At 45.0% G+C, this 25,702-nt stretch overlaps 1 protein-coding gene across 1 annotated transcript in view; it reads left to right on the top strand.

Moving 5' to 3' along the window:
• LOC8038135 (sorting nexin-32) overlaps positions 1-25,702 on the top strand; it is a 148,280-nt gene that overhangs the window by 95,644 nt on the left and 26,934 nt on the right. The window contains 1 exon segment of the mRNA XM_042291852.1: positions 25,531-25,596. Within this exon segment, the coding sequence (XP_042147786.1) occupies positions 25,531-25,596 (66 nt within the window).

Here is a 25,702-nt window from a genome sequence, read left to right on the forward strand (position 1 = left end):
CACCTGACATCATTTTTATATATCTTCATCGTCTTTTTTTTTTGCTTATGTGTTGAATTTGCTTGTATAAGTGCATGCGTTCTTCAGTCTTCGAATGTTTGCTGCCGGAATGAGAATGCAAGTTAAAATTTAAGAAATTATCAGGTTGCTTGTTAGCAAGCCCTAGATTTGTCTGAAATAATTTCAGCGGGGCGTGTGTATAAATTGTCTCAAAGAAACAGCGTTTTTTTTTTCGTTTTTTTTTGCTAAATAAAATATGCAGTTTTGAAGGAATTATCTTCTGTGATAGATTGCGTGCGTTAAGCACCAGGAAGGCCTGGAGAACATACGCAAAAAATGAACCGAAACAAAGACAAATACCGGAACTAAAAAAAAAATGTCCAAACCATTAAGAAAAACGAAAGAAACGAAACGCACTGATGTATCTGTGTCACGAAAATCGTGATTATGCTTTTAACGAAACCATATATTTGATGTTCGCGCGCAGTCGGGGGTCTCTTCCGAATTTGCCATAGATGTGTTTGAGCCTTCACTGGCATATTCGTTTTGCCGCATTGGTTTGGACGGCTGTTGCGCCGGTACACGTGTAGTCTTGCAATGACTGCCGTACTGTGTGATGCACGTTAAAGACCCTAAAGCCGGGGTCACAGTGCTTATACATCATGAAAAAGACAGTCTGCATACAGATTCAAACGCGAAATCCGTGCTTCGAATGCTGCATGGCAATAGTTTAAGGAGCAAACTTTGCACGCGGCATTCGAACCACAGATGTTCCGGTGATTCGTGTTTTCAGACTCTTTTGTATGATGTATGGCCTGTGTGGGCCCGGCTCATAGGTTGGCACTTGGACTGCACTGGTCAAATTTCCCAGATGTGATGGAGGCCGCCATAGCAGAACTTCTGCTGTGTGTTTTGATCATCCATGCAATAGTTTTTGTTTATCTTGCCTGTTGTTAATTTTTAGTTTTGTGTTCTTTGATAAATCTGATAAAATCTGAAAAAACGCCGGTAAAAGTTTCGTCAACTCGAAATAATCCGAAAAATTCAAAATTTCTTGTCACGATGGCGAAAAAAGAACGAAACAAAATCGCGGTATTCTTAAATACGCTTGATCAGAGCTCACGTTCAGTGATCCTGAAAAAAGGACTCTCCCCTTTCCTTTTAAATCTCGGCCTATTGGCGGAAGGGAGCTCACCAGTTATCTCGTCAAGCTTTGTGTCATTGTATTTTGTGTCACGTCAAAAGCCACTGTTTTAGTTTTCAGTGTTGACTTCTTAGACTTAATGAAATGCGTGATTGCGTTTTTTCTTTATATATATGAAAGCTATGATTTTAGGAGGGAGAGTGGCACCTAAATGTTCTACCTCACCACTCCATCCTGCGCAGTCGCAGGGTGGAGCGGTGGAAAGGGATGTGAAGAAACTAGCTTTGCAGAGACTACATCAAGGGTTTCAGTAATTTCGAAGTATCGATGCTTGTTATAGCAACACAATTATTTGCAAGTGTTGTTGTGGGACAATTACTATTAATACGAGGTTAGGTTGAAAAGTTTCCGGAATCACCGCTTGGGGCTTTTTTGTTCCAAAATATTTTAACTTCACTGTATTGGCAACCCTTTCGTTTGAAATAACCACAAATGTCAGACTGATATCTCAAAAAGTTTGAATTTGACAAGCATTCTAGTCGAGCAACCATGAACATTTTCAGTGATGGATAAGTATGAAATACGAGCGGTCATCAACTATTTTTATTTAGAAGAAGAAACTGCCACCGATATCAAATCCAGGTTGAATGCTGTTATTGGGGAATCATCACCTTCCTTTTCCACCGTGAGTTTTTGGGTTTCCGAATTCAAGCGTGGTCGTGCGGACACAAGCGATCAGCTGCGTTCAAGACGTCCAAATACTGCCATCACACAAGAAATGGTGGATCAAATCCATCCCTTAATTTTGGAAGACCGCCTCATAAAAGTGCGTGAAATTGAGGAAGCATTGGGAACCTCTTTTGAACGAGTTATTCATATTTTACTCTATGAATCGGGATTAAAGGAACTTTCAGCAAAATGGGTGCCGCATTTGCTCCATCCGGAGGAAAAACGCATTGGAGCCCTAACGTCAGCCGACAGTTTGCAAGTTTTTCTGGCAGATCCAACGGATTTCAAGCGACGATTTATAACTATGGACGAGAACTGGGTCCACCATTGCACGCCGGAAACAAAAAGTAAATCAAAACAATGCACTGGGCTTGGTGAATTGGCTCCGAAGAAGGCAAAGACCATTCAGTTGGCAGGCAGGGGGATGGCATCAGTTTTTTGGGGAGACAAAGGAATTTTGCTAATTAATTATCTTGCAATTGGAAACACTGTTACTGGCCAATACTACATAACATTTCTGGACATGCTGAAATAAGTAATCCAAGAGAAACGCCTGGGGATGGTCGAAAAACAGGTCTTTTTTCACCACGATAATTCACCCGCCCATTCAAGTGCAGCCACTCAGCAAAAACTGACAGGACTGAAATTAAAAATCCTTCCGTATCCACCGTATTCACCTGATTTGGTTTTCTCGGACTTCCTTTTATTCCCGAAGCTGAAGACCTTCTTGGCTGTAAAGAACTTTCTGTCGAATGAAGAGGTGATGGAGACTGTGAAGAGTTGTTTTGGGGATCTCTAAGTCACTTCCGGGAGGGAATCGAAAAGCTGGACAAACGCTGGACCAAGTCTGTCGAGCCCCTAGGGAATTATGTCGAAAAATAAAGTATGACTTAATTCGGATATATATTGCTTTCATTTTCATTCCGGAAACTTTTCAATCTATCTTCGCAATGGCAATGGCGCGAATGCTCAATGCTGCGGAAGAGATATCAATGGATACAGTTGGGTGATTATGAATTTAGAGGAGGTTTGCGCCCGAATAAGATTTGTTTTATATTAAATCTTGAAACAAAATATGTGCACGCAGCAAAATTAAACTCTGGATTTAGGAAAATCGGGAATCTATCACAAACTCCGAATTTTCGACAAAAAATAAACTTCGAAAAACAGCCCCCAAATTTCACGAGAAATATACTCCGAAAACGCGGCACCCTACTTGTACAGTATATTACTCTCTGATGGCCCCGGTGATTGGTCCGCTCTTTTGTCGTGCGTTTGTCGCATAGCTGGCGAGTGTTTTTGGTTCGTGGGCGTCTTTTGGACGCTCAGACTGTGTACGCGTTGACCTATTGAGCATATCATCTACAATGGTACACGTCTAGCCGGAAGTTCTTTGCTTAACGCTTTCAATGACTATTTTGTCAACCTGGTCGATAACATGCCGACACGAAATGCCAGGAAATATCTGAAAAATCGAAATAACGATTCTATTTTCTTTCATCCAGTTGGTGATGTTGAGGTAGTTTCTATTATTTCACAGTTCAAAAATAGCACTAGCTGCGACTCCGGCGGTGTTCAAGGTAAACCAGTTAAATATGTTTCAGATATTATTGCCCCTTATTTAACCTACATATTTAATCTGAGCCTGATAGCGGTGGGTTGCCCCAAAATTGGCAAATAGCCAAAGTGTCTGTGCTTTAAAAAAAAGGAGATAAAAATGAGATGAGCAATTACCGACCGATTTCAATTTTACCTGTTTTTTTCAAAATGCGTCGAAAATATATTACAATCTAGTTTAGTAAGTTTCTCTGATAAACATAGTTTATTGAGTACGTCTCAGTTTGGGTTTCGTAAAAATAAGTCGACCGATACTGCACTCCTTAAACAGAAAGAATTCATTCTGCGGGAGTTCGAGAGGAAGCACTTAGTGCTAGATGTGTTTACAGATTTCACTAACCCGTTTGACTATTTGAATCATGGTATTCTACTTGAAAAATTAGAGTACTATGGTATTCGGGGAACCACTTTGGAACTATTACAATCATACCTGAAACATCAAAAATAATACGTAAAAATATCTGACTATTTTTCTAAAACCGAACCCAGTACTTCTGGAGTACCACAAAACAGTGCACTCGGGCCCTTCTTTTTTAATATTTACTTGAATGATATCATCAAGTCAACATAAACTGTATAGCAAAGTTCATCATCTGTGCGGATGACACGAGTGTCTTCTTTTCAGGTAAAGGCCAAAATGATTTAGTAGATAACGCGAACTTCTTTTTAACACAGCTTGAAGCTTGGGCGCCTGAAGATTAATGCTAGCAAAACAAAAACCGTACTTTTTCGACCAAAGAATAAAAGGGTGGAATTAGACAACAATATTGTATTAAATTCATGTCTAATTGAGATTATCAGTTCTACTAAAACTTTAGGTTTTTTCGGGGGGAAATATGTTATGGGATAACCATATACATTATGTTTCACGTGTTACAGGATTAACATAATCAGCTCGTGCTCCCAACCAGCGCCAAAGTATCAATTTACAACTCTTTGTTTTATTCTCACTTAGTATATTGTCTCCCTGTCTGGTGTACTACCATGTTTACAAACCTGGAAAAACTATATTTGTTACAAAAGAGAATGTTGAGAATAATTTCAAATGCTTTATATTATTCTAACACTGAACAACTATTTGACCGCTTCCAAGTTCTCGATATAAAGATACTATATATAATTACACGCTTATTTCTTCTTATTTTTTTAAATCTGAACAAATCAGAAACTCAGTTTTTGTTTAGCTGAGTTAGCTGACTTTACAATGTCACATACCTACATACCCCACTCGACTTACCGAATACTAGGACGTTTCAAAGTATGTAAATTATTACGAATTTTAGATGCTTAAGTTCACGCTTCCCGAACTTCTAAATTGTCTAGATAAAAATAAAATAAGGATGTTGCAGGAATTTCTTTTTTTGAACTTCGCGATGTTTTCCTAAATCCATAAGAGTGTGCTTTTTCTATTTGTGCTGAGTGCTTAAATTGTGACTGTATAATTTATTTCTGTTATTCTTGTGCATTGACTTTCGCGCCAATGAGTTCTGTTTCTTTCATAAGGGGGCCAAGGACCTGGTCAGGCTGTTTCGACACATCTTTTTTCCTTGGTCTCCTCCATTGGTGTAAATTGATGGAAATAAAACGAATTATTATTATTATAAGATGGGTCGTCCCAAAACCTACATACACATTTTCAAGGTAATCTTGGGGCATGGAGCAAGCGGGGCGGAATTCTCAAACGTTTATCTCAAAATTAGTTCTACAAAAGTAAACGGGCCGGATGGCACTCAAGTTGGATGCAGCCAAGATTTTTTAGATGAGCATGAGCTCAAGAGCAGAAACTCTGCGCAAATTAAAATATTTATACTTTATACTGCGATCGTTCAAAATCAGACTACCCTTTCTACCGTGCCCATGCGTGGGAACAAGAAATTCACAGGACCATGTCTGCCGTAAACGAATAATTGTGTGTGTTTATGAGCAGGCACGATATGCCTACATAATTATTCTTCGGTTCGCACCCGCTGTATATAAACCGCAAAAACAATTTTCGGTTGAAATTGAAAAACATTTTCTTTTTTTCAATTATACTTTGCCCTGCATGCCCAGGACGTACGGAAAAACATCCTATACACTGCACGCCTTCACAAATCCCTGCTTCATTAGATCATAAATGCATCGTATAATAATTGTCGTTACCATAACCTGTCATTCACAAAATTCGTCACGTCTCGTCATGATGTACAACTTAAGAAAAAAAAAGAAAAAAGAAGGACCTAGCTGTTATAGTCTACACTTGTAGGGAGTCCGCACCGTGTTTAAAATATCAACTTCTGAGCACGTACAGTCGGCGTACTCTACCCCGAAAAGTACCGTTTTGCTAAAAAATGCATACTAAGGACTCTAGAAAAAAAAAGTGTTTTGTTTTAAGGTTTAAAAGCGCAAACAGACAGAGACGATAGGAAATAACACAAACGACAGGGACAAGGCGCTGCGTCGTTTGTGTTCTTTCCTATCGTCCCTGTCTGTTTGCGCTTTTAAACATTATACCTACCATAAACCAAATAGCCCAAACCAAAGTTTGAATGTTCTGCTTTGTTCGCGACCAGAACCAACACCACCTCAGAATAATGAAGGCCTCTGGAATTTGACGTCATCACATGAGATCGAGCGAAGACACAGATTGAACACGAGCGCTGCGTCGGCGTTTGGCTGGGCCGATCGGGTCCAATCAACGCGTCGAAAGCCGCTCGGAATAGGGCTCGGGATTTTCGGGAAAAAGTCTATCGGGCTACTTCCAAAAATCCCTGTATGCAACACTGCGTGCGTTGCATTATGGGACATCTTTAGCCATGGAGAGGAGTGGCGTGGTTTCGGTTTCGATTTTTCCCGTTGGCGAAGTAGTGCACCTCAACACCGAATAAAATGAAGTCGGCGCTCGCTCGCACATTGCAGCTATTCATCTTTGTGAGAGGAGCACCCCGTTGAGACACGAACCTCCAGCGGTTAGTAAAGACCTGCGGAGAGTTGGCGAGGAGCATAGGAGTATTACGGCCTGCCGCGTCCCATACGTTTGTTACGGCCTCCAGAGTGTAGCATGACCCTCCCGTGTCACGGATCATTTAAGAAGCCTAGGACGTTCAGGAGGCGATGGAAGAGGATGATTGGCCCAGTACAGTTCTTCTGCTTCCTTTGTTTGCGTGCACACAAATTCTGGTACGATCCTAGCGGCACTATGCGCAGCTAGGACCGCTTCGATATTTTGCGAGAGATCTAATAGGCCTCTCGAAAAATCTTGCAAGATGAAGTTGGCGCCATTTGGTTGGGATAATGCTACATGGAGGAATGGGAGAATGTTTGCAGGCCTCGGTTATTCTGTAGGTGGTGTTGACAGAACTCGACTTTTTGTTTTTGGCCGTACTTCATTTCAGCTTAAGTCCAGATGCAGCCGACGCTACGAGGTAATGGGACCAATCAAGCAGCTTCAAAAATGCCAGTCACTAATCCTTTTCTGTTTGTGATTGGTTCAGCGATAATAGAACACGTACAGAAACATTACGAACGCCATTATGCGTCTCCTCGGTCCCTTTACGTCGTACCGTCGGCTGCGTCCGGACTTGGCATGGTGAACTCGTTTGAAAGCTCCCGTTTGCGGGGGAGGTTTTTACTCTAGAGAACGGCAGCTTTTCTGAAGGAATTCCTTTCATCGCAAGCTTTCTCGCTATAGGCCAGTCGGCGTCGCCTGCGTTTATGTCGCTGCGGCCTGCAAGGTCCCCTACGTGCTGCATCCATCGGTCACGGTTCGCGTGTCACCCGCGGGTGGGCACGGCGACCTCGGCGGACATTGCTACGTGCTGGACCGGACGGCAAACAAAAGCGAGTCCGTTCCATTGCCGACCGGACAAACGGTGCACGCGCTGCCCTGGCTCGACAGATGGGTTTCAGTCGCAGTCCTCAGTGAGTGGGCTCGATCGTTCAAACCTATTGTGACCTCTTCTCATTTTTTTTAGCGTTCTCAATTTAGGCGACGTGCGATGTTATTATCCAGGTAGTAGAAAAGGAAACCGATGTTGCTGTACGCTATATAAAAAAAAGATATGAGAGTTAACTTTTCTGTAGAACACAAAGGCAGCCAATCACGGCGAACGGATCTCTCCTAGCGATTGACGAAGCTCATAATACCATTCATTATATCTGGTAAATCCCATGTGTCATAGGTAGGACTCCGTCTTTTTTGGAGTTTATTTCTTGTGATATTCAGAGGGTGTTTTTCAGAGTTTAGTTTTGCTAAAAATTCGGGGTTTATCAAAATTACCTTTTATTATATTTCTAATTTTCTGAAAGTCGGAGTTTAAGTGTACTGTATTTGTCTTCCTTTCTTTTTTCAAAGTTCAAAAACAACTAAAATAAAGGCTGGTTACAAACGCACCCTATATTGATCACAACCCAGCAGTGCCGAATCATATTTCTGCAGCTGTTTTTTGCGTTGGCACCCTTGGCATTGGAAATAATAATAGTACATCTTTATTGCACGAAAAAAATATACATCGTTACAAACAGGTCCTCAAAAGCACGGGTGTGCTTGTAGGCGTGACCTGACAACCAGCAGGGATAATTGCAGAAACTACTAACAACTATCAACATAAACAGGCACAAAATAAACGGAAGAACTCAGTGCGCTTAACCTATACAATAATTTAAAAATCATAGTTGCAACACCAATTTCTAAGCTCATTTTTTACCACTCTCAACGACTGTAGATCTGAGAGTTCGTTAGGCAACTAATTACAGTAATGAGAAACGTAAAAAGGCCGTATTCGCTTTCCGTATAATGTGGGTATACGCTAGGCAGGGCGAACCGTTCTATTTTTCTCAAAACCCTTTGTTTCTTTACCGGTGTCTTATACGTACTCTGAAAATAGTTTTTAACTAATATTTCATAGACATACACTCTTTCAAATGACACAAGCTGTAGCGACCGCATTTTTGACTCAATTCTTAACTCATCCCATTTTGTTTCATATGCTAAATTTCTACAAACATAATGCAAAATATTTTCTAATTTTTTTTTTCTGGAGTTCGAACAAGAACCATAATCTGTTACACCGTACCGAAGTACCGACTCTCCAAAAACTTGAAAAAACCCTCATTCTCAAAGTCAAGTTGGTTGCTGCTCGCAAATGATATAAAAATGCAGATACTGCGCGAAGTCGTTTTACAAAAATGAGTTGCTTTAGTAAGAGCCGATACATTGAAATAATTAACTGAACTCTTAAACGTAGTCGCTCGGAAGTATAGATTCTTCAGCTGCACTCTCCCTTCATTGTAATCTGCGGGTTTATAACCTTCACCTTTAAGAAGCACAAATAGTATGGTCCAGACTGGAAACCTTAACAGTTACTTTTGCCGTGACCCAGAGGAATGACCCGTTGTTCTGAACAAACCTTGACAAGCTGAGAGGTAAACTCACTTTTATCAGTAGTCTAAGATTTGAAAAGAAACTGAAGTGGCCTCTCTTCAAAACAACTGACCTTGTGCTCCTTTTTTTAAATCCTTTTTGTTGTTGCTGTAAAACATCGTTTTCTTTCTTTTTTTTTTTAAATTATTGTTTTGATTTTTAAATTTGGAGCTTGTCTGATAAACCTGAATTCGACAAAAAAAAATTACTTGCGAGTGTCTTATGATTTTTTTTTTCTCGGATTTACCCGAAAACACGAAATTCTATGTTATCGGGGATACTGAGAGTCGAAGCGTCATGCTCATTGGTCCTCCACACATTGCATTTTGCAGATCTAATCGCACTTCGTCATTTGCTAAGATCCTTCTATTGTTCGTCGCCGTTGGCCGTTTTCGTTTGCTGTAGGAAAGTGAACCAACAGACTTGTTTTATGGAATTCCTTTGGCGTATTTAGAACGGTTTTGGAGTGTTTTGATTGCGATAGCATTTCTTCCACCAAGGGAATTCCACATTGGAGTGCAGGGTATACGCCAACGGGCTTAGGCGTCTTTCTACGAACGGTGGGGTTCCTTACCACGCGTATGAGTGAAATGGATTAATGCACCGTATCGCTACAATCTACTTAATGTAAGCTCTGAATCGTTCCGATAATTTCAAGGATGCCGTCTTTTTGTACGTTGTCAAAAGTATGAGAAGGCTCTAAGAGAATCCCATCGTCGTCTATGTTGCCAATAGGCACTTTTGGCAGCAGTGCACGGGCCAGGACCTTCACTTTTTATTTCCTTTCATTTCGTTCCCTTTTCTTAATCACTGCGGTAGTGTGGCGAAGTGATGGACTTTTTGGACACCGCCGTATTTTTCTCCATAAGACGGGCTTTGCATGAATTCATCATTGCCCGTTTCAGTGGCTGGACTAGGTGAGACTAAAGTCCCTCTAGGTGAGACAACACACCGTGGCTCAAATCTTACCCGCTCAAATCTGGCCCTCGGGAAAAATAGCTATGCGGACCGCAAGTTCGTCTGCCTCTTTGGCAAGGGTTGTGGTAACGTCAGAACGCTGAGCTCTGATTGGATCTGATTGAAGGATAGTTCGTAGACCTCAAAGCAAATTGTCTCGAGGTCTACCCACATTCCTTCAATCAGAGCCAATCAGAGCTCAGGGTTCCGACGTGAACCCAACGCCTGCAAAAGAAACAGACGAACTTGCGTTGTGCATATATATTTCATTTCGTCCCTTTGTTTGGCGTCTTCCGGTTTTGAAGTGTCGTCCCCCGTTTTATCTTTCGTTTTTGTCCGTCGTTCGACGTGGGCGCACTGTGTCCAACGCGCAGCCGTAAATTGGCCGGATCCAGCGAACCGGCGAAGCATTCACGGATTACATACCGCCGCGCTCCGTCGACGGGCAGCTTCAGCTCACGCCAGGCACCCCGCGCACCTCTCGTCCACGGACAGAACGACCGTTTGGAAGGCAGGCGAAGCGTGCCGAATAGGGACCCTCGTAAACAACGGTTGCTGCGCGAGCCTTGGCTTCTGCCGCTGCTTCTGCTGCTGCTGCTGCTGCTCGAGTGTACTACTATGGTCACTTGTAGGATAAGAACGGGCAGGGAGGTCTTTCAGCTGTCCCATCTGCAGCGCGAGCTGCCTACCTTCGATAACGCTTCTGTGTCCCGTGGGCTTCGAGCCACGAGTAGTCGGAAGTACGACAGGAGAGGACGAGCGATTGCGTGCTGGACGCTGGACATCCGGAAGAGATGCACTGGCCCAGATTTCTATATCTGCATGAGAGATTGTGCAACTGCGCGTGTAGAAGAAAGTGCTGTCAACAATCGTGGCCCTTGCATCGCAACTCTGAATATGCGAAGCAGCAAAAAGCCACGAAAAGCGACAAAACAGAGGCGCAGGGCGGGAGTTGCATCGCTCGTACATCCTATACAAACGACACGGTGTCCTCTGCAGGCACGATGATAGAAGTATCTACGAACGCCCCTCGGGGGTCATGAATACTCCCCACTCGGTCTGTCGCGCTGCAAGATCGAAGGAGTGTGAGTGAGGCTGGGCGGGCGAGCGGGCGTTTAGTTTTGAGGTCGAATCTGGAAACTTCACTTTGTTCTTTTATTTATTTACCTTTCTTATTCTTTTTTTTTCTTTTTTCCGAAGAGCGCTTTTGTTGTCGATGGAGGTGGGTTGTTGGGCGCGCGCGGTACTTTTATATATAGAGTATATTGAGAGCGAGAGTCTCAAGTTCGATCGTGTCCATTCTGTTCGGTGCATACATTTTTTTAATTATTTCTTTTCGCATTAAACCGTTCCCGATATCGAAAGCGGAATCTCGGGCGGATAAAAACCGAATCGGCGCGAAAAAGTGGGGCGCGACCGCGAACGTCCTCCTCGACGAGGAACGCAACACGCTGATCGACTTTCCCCTTCTGCTCTGGACGCCATTTTTGTTGTTTTTTTTTTGGGCGGAGTGACTTCCCGCAAATGTACGCATTTATACAGCAAGCTTGACTATGACTTTCGCTCTATTTCCACTCGCTCCCTCCACTCCTTTCCACCCGATAAAGGAGGCCAGCGCAGGCAATGACCACGTCCACAAAGACAACATCGTCATTTCGTCGCCTGCACAGCAATGTTTTTCGTCGTGTGTAGATGTGGGCGTCACGTTTACCTGTACGTGTGCGCTCGGGGCCCATTATACTTCATTTGCAGAAAGGTGGGACCTTAAAACAAAACAAAAAAGGAAAATAATTACAAAGTTTGCGAACCCCCCCCCCTCCCCCAAACCACACACACACAAATATTAAAAAAAAAAAAAAAAGAGGAAGCCGTACTTTCAACATTGAAGTGTCTCGTTGCTGCTTTATTATTTCTGTTCTGAGTGAACCAACATTTCACCACAACTCACGCACCTCCAAACCGCGTTAAAAATGTTTTTTTGAAATCAACGAGCCGTTAGATCGGAGCTAATAAGCGGGAGCTAATCAGGAAGCGACGGCAGTAACCGTATTAACTGCTCAGGGCCTCTTTTTTTGAACCACTCAATGATGTGCACCGGAAACTGAGGCTGAGTACCGATTGCAAATGTTGAACCGATTAACCAATGACCCTTAATCTAACAATGAATCGGTCAGGTAATTGGTGTGTTGTGCAGGCCATAGTCACTTCCAGCAGGGCGTGGTAGGCCCTCAGCATTTTATTATAGCCCTGCCGCCGACGAGTTAACGGAATAGTTCGGTACAAACGCCGAAGGAAGAATCACAAATCGAAAAGCGTGAAGGTGTTATAAGTTCAGCCCTGCATTTTTAAGCTGCCAGCTACTATAGTAAAATGGTTCCACTAAGGCAAAATCTTTGTTCGTACATTAATGCCCAGTTGTTGACCTGTAGCGCTTGGAGAACTCACCATATTGCTGAATTACCCAAACATTAGGGAGAATGCTGGGAATGTAGAGGTCTACGCGCCGCATGCGCTCGCCTTCTCCGTATGAAAGACTAGAGGTAAATAGCCAAAATAAGGCGTTCACGAATGCGCGTGTAAGATGTCATTTGTTTTTAGGCTTTTGCATTAGTACAGTTGCTGCTGCAGACGCCAGCACGTGCGGCGTGTAGACCCACATTCCCAGCATTCTCCTTGATGCTTCTGTAATTTAGCAATATGTCAATTTCAGGAATTTGTATCGCCTTGGCGAGGCAGGTTCATCAGGTTTTAATGGAGTCATTTTATTTAAATTTATTAACGCGTTTGGGCATGAATTAAGATCTTACGGATAAATGGCATAGGTAGAGAAGAGGACGGAAGTAAACGCATGCATCTTTTTCCTGGAAATGTTTTATATAGAGTTTACATGCTCCACTGTTATAAGGACAACACAAAAATAAGCGTTTCGTTCATTTCAACTATCCATTTGTTTGCGTTTACAGAGGCGATGCTTTTAAAAAGTCGGTTGAGTTTGGCGTGCCGTGGCAACGTGTCCTCTCGGATTTTTTTGCAAAGGTGTCTTAACGTTCTTCCTGTTTATAACGTGCTGTAACTGCGAAATTCAGGTGAATTGATCGATCGACTGGATTCCTTCCACTTAAGACAGCCTTGCCTCCTTGAACATTAAAGACCTGTATTATTTTTTTAGACAAATCTGTGCTTGTCGATAGAAAAGAGTTTTGTGAGGTTCCAGTTTACTTCGGGCCTTGATGTGGGTAGTTTCTTGAGTCTGCTTGAATTGTATCTCAAATCAACAGCGTTTGAACTTCAAGGAAGTTTTTTCGCGCAAAAGCAAGGTGTGTTTATTGGTTCTTCATTGACGCCAATTCTGTCGAAGATTTGTTTTAGTACGCTAGATCAAGCTGTCCACACCAGGGTTGAGTCCTTATTTCCGAACAGTGTAATAGTCGGGAGGTATGTAGAGGATTTTTCTTTTTATTTGTGAATTTGAGGGACCAGATGCTGCATGATTAAATTTTTATCATCAGAACGCAAGCACCAGAATTGCTCTTCACCACCGAAGTTTGTGTAAAAAGTAGTCTCCAGATGGTTTCGAAAGTTTTTTCAATCCCAAGGGTTGGAAATATGGCAAAGATGCCCCTAAGCCCGTCCTGCCCTTCCATAGTTGCCATTCCAAAGCGGGAACGCGGGGGAGTAGTGTATTCGCTTCTGAGAAATGCCTCAAACAAATCTCGCTGCCACCACCTCCAAGAGAGTTTTTGTGTTCAGACGTTTAGGTTGGCCAATTCAAGGTATTGTTTGAAAGTTGACACTACTGAGATGCGAAATGTTTTGGTTGGCCTAGGGAAGAGAGCTGTAGAGCGGGAACAGCTTGATACGTAGCTATGTTTCAGACTTGTGTGGTACGCCTTACAACCAATCAAATGATACGAAATTGATTAGTTTTTGAGTAATATTGTAATCATTTGAATAAATTTATTAGGGAGTAATCGCAAGAGTAATCTCATTACTTTTGGAGATACCGAAATTACTCGTAATTGTTACTACCTTTCCCTCCCTTTTTATGGCGCCCTGTGTTTCTACAAGTTTCCTTCCAAGGAATCATCGAACCAAGTCTCGGACAGGAGGATGGTTTACCAACATTGGTGGATTTAGGAGATAACTACTTCGTAGCTCGCTGATTCTAATCAAATAATGAGCAGTACGAAAGACCCGTCTTCAAAGCGACAGAAAAGCCGTGTTCGGAAAATGGGAAGTAATCGAAAAAGTAACCGTTACTTTGTTCAAGTAACGGCCAATTACTTTACTTTTCAAGTAATCTAATTGTACACTTTTAACCGAAGTTACTGTAATTGTAATCGTTCACTTTTTTTTTTTCGAATATCGTCTAAAAGTCTGGTATATTAGGTAGGCTAACGCCTTTTTTCGCGAGGTCAGCTTGGTTGTCAAAAGATGCACAGGGATCCAGCAACGGCTTGCAAGGAGTGGTTCGTGTACGAAATTGCCATGGCTTCTCGCAATGCCCGTCAAACTGGACACTGTTTGAACGACAGGTTACTCGAACACAAAAGGGCTGTCCAGGGCTTGTTCGGCAAACTCAGAACTCGCAAAACGTCTGAGGGGATGTAAGAATTGTTATCCAAAATGGGCTCAAACAAAAGTGTTAAGCAAAGAAAAGGATCTATTCGGAAGGTTAATTAAAACAAACACTTCGTGTCACAAGCGCGGCCCATTTATCAGCATACCCTCAATGACCTTGTACGGGGTTAGGCGGTTTTTGCTTGTGGGGTTTGAGGGGTTTCTTTCCGAAGTTGAGATGTCTTCCGCCCTGTATAAGTTGAGCTGTTCCGTAAATAAATCTTGCAGCTGAGTTTCGAGACGTCGTTGTGTTGTCCCCTTTTTCCTTTCCCCCTTTTTTTTTTTTTGGTTTTTCTTTGTTCCTTGTCTCAGGGTTTATAAGTATAAGTATGGTGCTTTATTTATGCTTGTCGGGTGCAATCAGTTTCTTTGTTCGCTAAAAAAAAACCTGCCGTGCTGATGAGCACTCTTTCACGCGTCAAACTGGCTGGAACGCGTGTATGGGATCCGCGTCAACCTCGTAAAGGGGTTAACATTTAACGGGTTAATCGGGTAAGCAATTAACCGGTGATTCATTTTTTAGTCAATATTGGCTTTAAATGTTAATCGATTATTTTCACAGCCTCAGTGAAGACACCCACACTTTAGTCGCTGCATATGTGCATTATCTTCACATTTTTTGTTTCGTTCTTCGGAGTGCGGAGGGATAATAAGGTGCTCATATGACGTCGCTACATTTCTTAAGCTGTCAGGGGCTGTAGATCATGTGTCCTTCTGTCCTTAATTATGTTGTTAGGTTGGAAGCATCACTGTCGCGGCGGCCGACGTTTTTGCTAGTGGTGCCGGTGGTCTTGAAGCTGGCTTAGCTTCAAGGTCCATTAGAGAAGCTGAAAGTCTGTAGACACCGTATGAGGTGTGCTTCTTTTTTGTATGAAGGTCCCGTCACATCGGTCATAGAAAAAACTGTCTGCAGAAATGTTCGAAGCGTGCACGTAAGTAAAAAGCAAAAATTTCTTCGAACATGCTTGTACCGTGACAGCGGATAGTTTGTTATCGTGCCTGCAGAAAACATCCTGTCTTTTGTAAGAGCGGCGCGTGGCGCTTGTAAACGAAGAACGTTAAAAGAAACCTTCTGAGAGCATCATTGTGGCTGCCTACGTTTTGCTTATGGTTCTAGCTTCGAAGCCGCGGCCCTAAAGAAGCTCGGTCCCTTAGCAGCAGGTCGGCTGCCAATGGTCTCTCCCAAGAGGCTCGTTTCAAAGTTTTGTTACGCTCGGGTACACAGAACACGTCGACATAATCCAGACGTGTTTCACTTCCTGCTGTAAATTTACCCTTTGCGGAAACAAAAAAAGTTCTTTCCGGAAAAGTCGTTTTGAAGTGCCGACGTCTCGATAAGAGACGAGGAAGAAGACATTTCTTTTAGGGGACGTGCCCATAATTGGGATTAGGGTTCCTTGAAAATGCCGTACAGCAACAGCAACACCGCTAGCCTGGGATCTTTAAGCCGACATCACACGGATCGTGCATCATACAAGAGACCGCTGCAGACATGATGACGTAATTATCTACCGGGCACGCTTCAAGCCTGTTCGAGGCAAGTTTGCTTCGCACATACTTCGAACATATTCAACGACCAAACCCTCATACAAAAAAAAAAAAAAAAAAAAAAAAAAAAAGCACGCCCCAGACAGTGTTTGCAGACTATCATTTGTATCGGCAGGGTGCTACCGCGGCTTTAACGTGCATCAGGCAGTACCTAGTGATAACACACGACTGTGCACACCGGTACGATGCAACGCTCATCCAGATTGAAAACGGCCGTGGCCGTGGTGTTCTCTGTGGCCTTTCCCAGACGCGTGCGCTTGTAATCTGCCACTTGGTGGCTAATTTATGCGAATTTATCGCTAGAAACGGGAGCTGATATATAGTTCATTCTCGTTCAACGTTGACCCGGAAGCGTATACAGCGTATACGTGGACCTCTGCGATTTGCTTTTTTTGCACGATCCGCATAAAGCCTTCCTCTAGATTGTGTACGTCGGCGTTCTTCCTTCCGGAAGCTCTATTTTCGGGCATACTCTATAGATTCTAATCTAAGAGACGTTTTGGACTCCTGATACCGCGGGTGTCGTTTTCGCTTCCAAAGAAAGCCGTCATTGCCGTTCACCTGAAGTATCATATACTCGGTGTCAACTAACTGTCTTGTGCTACGTTGCCAAAGCTACTATAGCTTTCACAGTGCTCCAACTCCAGACATGTTGTTTATTTTTATTTGCATCAAGTAGAGCGTACAGGATACTGGAGGCTTGTTGTAAAAGTGGTCACAAGACCAGCTTGACAAAGCCACAGGCCCCCACATCGGCATTTGTGCAGCACTAAAAAGAAAATAATCAACATACGATACAACATACCATACACGTTACCCCCCCCCCCCCTCCTTTTCCCCCTCAGAAAAACAAAAACAAAAAAACTATACCGTTACTCGTTACTGGCTCAAAAAGTAACTGAAGGCGTTACTGGTTACCGATTCTCAAAAGGAACGCGTTACTTTACCTCAAATGTAACGAGTTACTTTTCTCGCTACTCTGACGACCAAATACACAACTGCATTTGTTTCATGGTTTATTTTTCTTTTCAGTAGTCGTTTCATTTAAGCGCTAGCTGCCTCTCGAAGTTTTCATCAAACAGGTTTCCCTGATTCATTGGGAATACATCTCGGACGACGCTCAAGAGTCGTTCTACTGACGCGCTCGAAGGAACGCCAGTGATGTGCTTCAGGTAGAGCCGATGAACCTGGAATTGCCCCCTCCCTCTCTCTTGTTCTGTGCGCTTCTAAAGTTCGAAGTTGACGATGGGTTCTGTGCCTTTTCGTGTTGGCAACGTCCCGGTTTACCTTTTGTTTGTGCACGATTCTAGAAGGTTCAACCAACGAGGCTTATTCTTTTTGCTGTGTGAAGGACATTCCCAGCCGCAGAGTTCGACTGACGTGTTCAGCGATAGACGTTGCTATACTGTCATACTCTTTTTTTTTTCTTTTGTGAGGGAAAGGGGGGGGGGGGGGGGGAGGGATGCCCATCTGCCTTTGTAGCAATAGACGCATAATCAGGTTAGAATTAAAACGAGTCTTTACGTGACTCGTTACTTGGCCTTAAAAGTAACTAAGTAATTTACTCGTTCATCTTTCTATACAAGTAACTACAAAGGCTACTCGTTACCGAAAAAAGGTAACTAAGTAGATTAACTCGTTACAGAGACCGCGTTACGTACATATCTGTGCAACCCTGTCAGCGCTGGTTGTGCGAACGCATGCGATTGAGACGCAAGACGAAGCTACGTGCTCTCGTAGCAGTGGAGGCTGGCTGTAGCACAGTGGAAGCTACGCAAGCCTTCGCAGTGTAACATAAAAAAAGGAATCTTTGACGCTGAGTATAGATGTAATAGTTCTTTTTGGCCTGTCAAATTCTTCGCGATCTTTATTCATTCTTTGTTCATTTCTGTAGATGTGACAATGTGTACTTTAGTTTTATTCTTGTATTATGAAGTGAACATTCACATAATATACAGTATATAGTATCTACACAATCACATCCTGCACAGTTTGTGCGTTTTGCCAAACTCGGTGGAGGAAATTCTGTGTACAGAAACACCCAGGCTTAATCGATATATAACAAATTTTGTTCGCTCGGGAAAGTTATACCTGACACACGGTAGGTGAGGTCTTAGTCCAGTAGATATAGAAGCGTGGGCAGAACGTCCACAATATTAAAGACCTGAGACATTCCATAAAAAAAAAAAAAGGAAGGTCGTAGACGCTTTTTTTGCTTTCGTTTCACCAGAAACTCCCCTGGAGGTTTGCTTGCATAAAATGCTGTGTTAGCCCTTCTTTCTGTTCGTGTACAAGCCGCAGGTTTCTAATTGCACTTAGCCTTCATGTGTTCAAATAAACTTGGGCGAATATTTGTGCATAGCGAACCTCGTACTTAGTGTTTATGGCCTTTGTGCCATCTTCGATATTTAGGCGCCCTGATTATTATTGACGCGCAAGACTCTGTAAGCCCACACTGCTGACGCAGGTATTAACAAGTTATGGAGAATTTCGCTGGTCGTTTTGGAGCGCGCTGGGACCGCCTTTTTTGGAGTGCGCCTGTTTCACGGGGCGATCGAGATCGAGACGGGCGTGTTCCACTCGTCGTTTTGGATCAACTCCCACTCCAGATCCCGATTCGGATCCGTAAAAAGTCGCTCCGCCGATTTTGTGGATTTGACGGGAACCAGACTGGCCAGACCTCCAGCGCGCACACATGGCTTTCTTTCTCCTCGGGCATCTCGCCTCGAAATAATTCAAAGGCCGCTCAAGAACTGCCACCCGCTTTACTGCCGCTGCTGCTGCTTGGTGACAGTTCGTCGTCAAGTTGCTCGAGCAGCTCCTCCAGCTGCAGGTGCTAAGGCCGGTTCTCACATGCAGCGAAGCGCTGATGTAGCGCTCCTCACGTGCCGTCAGCTACTTATCGTCTGCCATGAGCAACAGTTTTGATGGTGCGATACAAAGCTGGTGAACGCTCCCGTCAGCGCGCGCTTAGCGCGAGGTAAGCGCTATGCTTGGAGCGCTCTGCTGCATGTGTGAACAGGCCTTAACAGTGACGACGAGGATTGCTTGGATGCCCCGCATGAATTCGACTGCCTTTTTGGACCTCCGCACAAGAGGCTGAAAATCGAGACGTACTTGGCCACCGTTCACCAGTATCCCAATGAAGAGGCAAGTGGGCTACGTTGATGCACATCGTTTTTCGACAAGCATCGTTCACATCATGATTAACTTTCTTGTGCGTCGGGCACGTGTTGTTAGCGCGGCGATTGCGAAAACATCGGCTTCGAGGTCTGGAACAACGGGAAGAGAATTCCCGGAAAGGTGAATGACGGGAAGGGCATCCGCCGGTTCCGGAGGAGTGGACATGTTACACAGGGGATCCAGAGGCGGAGCGACTCCGTTCGGATGAAGTGTTCCATCTCGGATCTGGTCTATTGATCTCGGCTGGCTCCAAAACGACCAGTGGAATTCGCCATTAGTCACGTCTCTTCTGCTTTCGTTTTCCTTCTTTCGTCTCCCCCTCCCCTTCGTAAACACAAAGTAGCCAACCGAGGCAGGCCGTCTTGGTTAATTAACCTCTCCGTTTTCTCGCCCCGATCTTATCTTCTGGGATATGTCGACAGTTTTTTTCCGTGCAAGCTCCCGCACACTTCAAACTATTCAGAGGATCTCTGCGCTGCGCTACGATTATCCAGCCTCCGAGAAGACTGGGTGACTCGCGGAAAACATGGCGGCTGATCTTCGGCACGCACCCATACGACACACCTTTGCGGTATACATTACTCTCGCTGAACTATTAAAAGTCGCCATCCAGTGCTTTAACCTCACCGCGGACGCGCCGTATTCTTGCCCTACCCATAAAGGAAAGTTACGGATTGTAGGAAGTCGGTTCCTTTTTTTGTCAGACGCGTCTTGGTAGCGTACACCAGGGCGAAAGCGCATCGGATTCCTCGAGCCGTTGTTGTCCGTCCGTTGATGCTGGGCAGTTTGGGCGGCGAAGGAAGCGATCGACGGACCGTGTCGGCAGCGGCGGCGCACCCTAAATGCGGGCCAGTGGGGACGGCACTCCTCCTCCTCGTTGGCCCCCAGGCATCGGCAACAGAGCGATCCCCTTCTTGTTTACCGACTTGCCGACTTGCTCTTTTGTAAGTCGCTGCAGTTTAGGGGGCTCTTCGTCTCTCTCTCACGACGACTATCATCGTGGATGTGCTCCCGAGAAGCTGCTGCTACGCGGCCACTCTCGAGCCCGCTCTGGGCAACGGTTCTTTCTTCCTGCTGCCGGGAATCAGGGCGGGGAGAGTTGACCTTGCCGCGGACGTCTTCTCCAGCGCAGCTAGGGTGTAGAGGAACTGTAAACGCACCGCTGTTTGGTTACTTTACACCAGAGTAGAGTGAACCGCTCTCGTCGTAGCAGTGGGTATCAGGGCGGCAGCTCTTCGTACGAGAGTGAGGTCACAACAGGCGCGTTAAGTCCGTGCTCCGGAGCGCGGGGGTTTGGCGCTCCGTTCACTAAAGAGACAGGACTGCCACCGGAGACTGACACTCGAGCGCACTTTTCGTAGTGCCAGTGACTTTTTCGCGCTCCGTGACTTCACGTCCACGAACAAGATGACTGCGCCGACCAGAAACGTTGTCGAGATGAAGGGCGCTTCCTGACCGCTGCCCCTTTTCAGTTTAATAGTGCTTAATTGAGCAGGTAAAGCGATTTGTTTTGAAAGCCAAGACATCAATTAGCATTCCAAAAAATGTTTGTTCGTGCACCTCACCTGAAAACAAATTCATCTACCGAACGGTAGCGTACCAATAGCACAGCGGCAGAAAGGTTGTCGAGATGAGAATACAGTCGGACCGCTGCCTTTTTTAGAATGCTTACCCCAGCGAATAAAGATACTTCGATTGGAAACCCGAAACATTACTTAGCATTGCGGAAAAGATTTGTTCGTGCATCTTGCCTGAAAACAAATTGATCTACCGAACGGTAGCGTGCCGATAGCTCGGCGACAGAAAAGTTAATTGTCGAGATGAGAAGGCAGTCGGACTTCTGCGCTTTATAAAATGCTTAGCCCAGCCCCAGCGAATAAAGATACTTTGATTGGAAAGTCACAACATCAGTTAGCGTCGTGGAAAAGGTTTGCTCATGCGTTTCGCCTAAAATGAATTGACGGCCGATATATATATAGGCGTAGCATATAAACGGGTTCCGCCTTGAGCTGTAACACGGAACCACAACATCTCACAAGTTTCACAGTTTCCTGCGTTGACAACTGGGTGCAAGAATTTTGTTTTTCATTTAAACCTGAACAGCATGCATGGTCGATAAATATATCGGTCAAGGTAACTTTCCGCACATGTGCTTGAAGCGAGTCTTGAAACCTTTCACGAATATTAAAACATTCGTAGAAACTTCCTAACATCATCGTCTTCTTTCTTTCTTTTTTAATTTACAATCTGGCGCTCCACATAGGTCTTAATTAATTTATCTTCGAAATAATTTCGGCTTCTGCCACCGATACCTACGAGATGCCGTGTTCGTCATAACTGTGCGGTCGGAAGTGGCTCATACAGCTCGTCGATAGTTTCGGTGTGTCACGCTCCTGTACGCTATGCTCCGCTAAGTTGCTGCGTTCGGAGTATAAAACTCGGAGCGTCAGTGTACGAGTAAAGGAACGCAGACTTAACGCATCCAATGACGTGGGGACATGTTAAAGAAATTTTCGCCCCTCTTGCTTTTCGCGTGCGTGCGTGCGTGTGTGTGTGTGTGTGTGTGTGTGTGTGTGTGGGTGCGTGTGTGTGTGCGTGTGTGCGTGCGTGTGTGTGTGCGTGCGTGGGTGTGTGTGTGTGTGTGTGTGTGTGTTTGTCTGCATAGTTCACCAGCTCTTCACTCTTAGTAGCTACGGCGGACTGACTCAGTGGGCTTCTCTATCGGTGACGCACCAAGTAGATTACAGAATAAACTTTATTTTCACCGATATATGTATATTGTTGCGTAACGTCTACTACCTAGCTTCCGCTTTTCGATCCTGGCACACGTACACCTCCTCTTCTTCTACTTCATCGTTTTGCGGGTTACACTCGCCCCATCCCAGAGATCTGTTGTCTCGAATAGCACCGAGAAGGTCCCCAACTCAACACTCTGACGTCGCGCCGATGCGGTGGCGCTGCTGTCGGCACTGCGCATGCGCAGATCCTTCGCCTCGGGCGAATCTGGTTTCTGCGCGCGCGCAGTGCCCTCACCCGGTGTGCAAACGCGGGCTTGTTTGTAAACATTCTGTTGGTCGATAGCTTCAGCTGACTGGCATGAGTGAGAAACACTTGTTTACGGTTCCGTCGACAAAGCGCCGAGAGTTCCTCCAGACGGTAGGTGACAGGCCCAAGTTGTTTCTTGATTTGGGAGGGTTCACAGTAGAGCTGAAGAAGGTTTTTCGAAAGGGGTGGCCGATGCAGGTGCCTTCGCACTAGTACCAGGTCGTCTGGTTGAAATGACGGTGGGGCGGCGTCGGTACTCAAGCGTTCAGGAAGGGTGGACTGCTTGTGCAGAATCGCGAGGCGAGCTCTTCTTGGGACCTCCGTCAGTCGCCGGGCGAAGCCGTTGGCCCCGATGGGTCCAGATTCTTGAGGAAGGGTAGCAAGTCTGCCATACACCAGCTCAAATGAAATCTGACAAGTGGTTTCTTGGCGGGAAGTGTTCAGTGCCAACGCAGCTGTACTGACATATTCGTCCCAGTTTCTGTGTGATGTATCCAAGTAAGCTGAAAGTCTATTGCTCAGGGTGCGATTCATTCGTTCCACGAGTCCATTCGTCTGGGGATAGTATGGGGGGTGCTCCTGCGTGTCCGATTCCAGAATCCTGGAGTGCTCGTTCGAAGAGTCTGCACATGAACGGCGTTCCGCGATCAGAAATTATCAGGCGTGAAGATCCATGGCGTAGCACAAGCACGCGGTGGGTGGCTCCCGCACCAGGAACTGCTGCAACCTTAACCCACTTAATAAGGTAGTCAGTCGCAACAGTGATGTATTTGCTGCCCGATGATAATCTAACCATCCGCGTTTTGCCACTGCTAGCTTTGCGCCTGCTGCACGAGTGCTAACTTTGGTGCGCCGCCGTGTTTCCCACGAGTTTCAAGTCGTTCTAAAATTGACTGATATATTGGTTTTCGATTATGCTTACCATGTTCCTAATTGAAACCTGTGGGATTCGACTTGCCTTACTGCTCCACAAGGTCGATCCCACTCCGTAGCTCGATGTTGAGGACTGCTACGGCCGGGTCCGTCCGGAGGCTGCCGTGGACTCCGAGGAGAGGATTCACTCCAAAACACAAAGATTCTGAAGAAGCGGGTTTATTTGGCTCCTGTGCCACCACGCTGTGCCCGTCGGCCAAACTAATAAAAGAAAAGAACGGAAAAAGGTCGGCGCTGTCGCATTAGACAGATTCACCTGAAGGGGGCCCACGCTGCCGCATTAGGCAGATTCGCGGAGAGGGGAAAGCTCCAAAAAGAACGAGGCTCCGTGGCCCAGAGCCTTCCCCGATGAGAGCCAGGGCCGCCGTTCGCGGCCGCTTATCTAGCCAGCGGAAAGTGGACGCGCCCGGGGTAGGTAGTGTGGCTTATCCCGCAGATGGGCCGCGTCCACAATCATTTCCGAAGGGTGCGCCGGAGGCACTTTCACCCAAAAGGGCGAGGGAAGACACGCCCTCTTCGAGGAATGCGGCCTTACCCTCGTATCCGGGATGACGTCGCCATAACGCTCCCACGGCCTGCTTGTGCTAGGCCTAGATAGGGAGACGGGAAACACGTGGTTTCCACAAACCATATCATAATTTTTACTAATTAAAATGTAGTTAAGGAAGTTTAGTTAACTGTCTGACTTATCGCAAAGATTAGCCACCTGTATGATGTCCCCCTGGCCGTATAACTCACCTGCCCAAACTGTATTACTTCATCTTTCACGAATTTTTCTAATAAATCTGTTCGATTTAAAATAAAACACCCGATATATATATATATATTTGTTTTTCTCTATGGCAGCGTAAGTGACCTGCTAGAAGTTTAGAACTTCATATTTTCTCATTTGGTCAGCAGTAGTAAATCTAAGCACTTGGTGTACCCAGCTTCCTTCCCCTGTTATCCACTCGCTTTCTTTCTCGACTTCCTTTCTTGCTCTCATTCGTGTCTCCGAGTGCCATATGAAAAGAGATTCCTTAGAGACCCTTAAACGAAGCGTGCAACAATCTGTCAAAAAGAGTTAATCCTGCGCCTTCTCAAAATAGCTTAAACGTGCTCTCGTTATGAACGAGACCAGGAAAACGAGTGAGACAAGTTTCAGCTGGTTAAGCCGACATTTACCGTGGGTTAAACTGAGCTACTCTATTTTCCGTTAATCTCCAGGTCGTGCTGCAGCCACTACTCTTACGCGCTAATGCTTCCTTCTTTTGATTTCTTTTAACGGGAATTTAGAAAGCGTAAGTTTCTGTTTTAAATTGAATATATTTCCCGGTCCCTTTCCTAGCACCTTCTTCCGCTTGCTTTTATTTTGGTGCGAGAAACGTTACACTCTAAAAATAGTCGAATACGTCTACTCTTCCACGAAGCATTGGGAGAACCAGCGTCTGCATTGTACGCGGTAGCTTGAAAAATGGCGAGGCTTAAAATATACCTATACCTTAATAAAACAAAACAGAAATACAATTCTATTCTACATTATGCAACTGATCACGACGTAGGCACGTGAAACGGCAAACTCAATGATAAAGCGCAAACTGTTTTTTTTTTTTGTCAAAACATATTTCTCGTCATTCGGTGATTGCAGAGATTGGCTCTCTCAAGTGCTTTCAATTAGTGAATTGAAAGATTCCCCGCCTATACAGTCTTAACGTGGGGGTACTGACATGTTAATCATACCCCTCTGGTTTTCTTTTCTCCTTTCATCTCTCCATCCCCTTCCCCAACTAAGAGCACCCAACTGCGAGGCAGGCCGTTTTAGTTAACACAATTGCATTGCTATAGGGAATGCATCTTCGCGAAAATTCAATAGCCTTGGAGCCGTCAGCGTTTGCGTAGTTAGAACGGCTGGAGGCGCGCAAGCCTCGGGCCTTTTGAACTGAATCTATCGTTGTGGACACACTTGGAGGCTGTAGAGGCATCCGTCTTTGCTGTCTTGGAGAATACGGTACCTCGGTGGCTTCGGCGACAGCCCTTTCCCTTGGCGCAACACGAAAGCGCGAAAGCGTAAACACACACGCGTTCCCTCGGACGTGGGCTGTCCACACCGCTAAAGGAGATTTTGGGGCTGCAAGCGCGCTGTCTAATGCAAATGAGCGGAGTATAGACTGTATTTTTCTAGGAAAGAATTTGGTTAATGTTTGTGTTTTCTCCTCTTTCTCTTATCTTCTTCTCCCAAGTGCTTTGCGGGAAATTAGACGCGCCGAGGTTTTTTAGACCATATACTCACGGACGTTTTCTAGAATTTGAGTCACCTCGTGATTCGGTAAGGACGGTTCGTTCTAATTCGCTGTTTTGTTCTAATTGATTGCAGGCCGTGACGGCCAAGGTGGCTGCCGAAAAGGCCTTCGAGTCCTGCTCGGATCTGGCTAGGCAAGAGGTGAGTGGTGCAGTTCTTCTCGGGAAAAGGTTTAGTTGACTTCTGTTCGGAAGAAAAGGGGATTAGTCGATGTTAGTGAGTGTGTTTCTGACGGCTGGAAAATGGC

Source organism: Ixodes scapularis, unplaced genomic scaffold, assembly GCF_016920785.2.
Source record: "Ixodes scapularis isolate PalLabHiFi unplaced genomic scaffold, ASM1692078v2 PGA_scaffold2__306_contigs__length_199485367, whole genome shotgun sequence".
Classification (NCBI taxonomy): Eukaryota; Metazoa; Arthropoda; class Arachnida; order Ixodida; family Ixodidae; genus Ixodes; species Ixodes scapularis.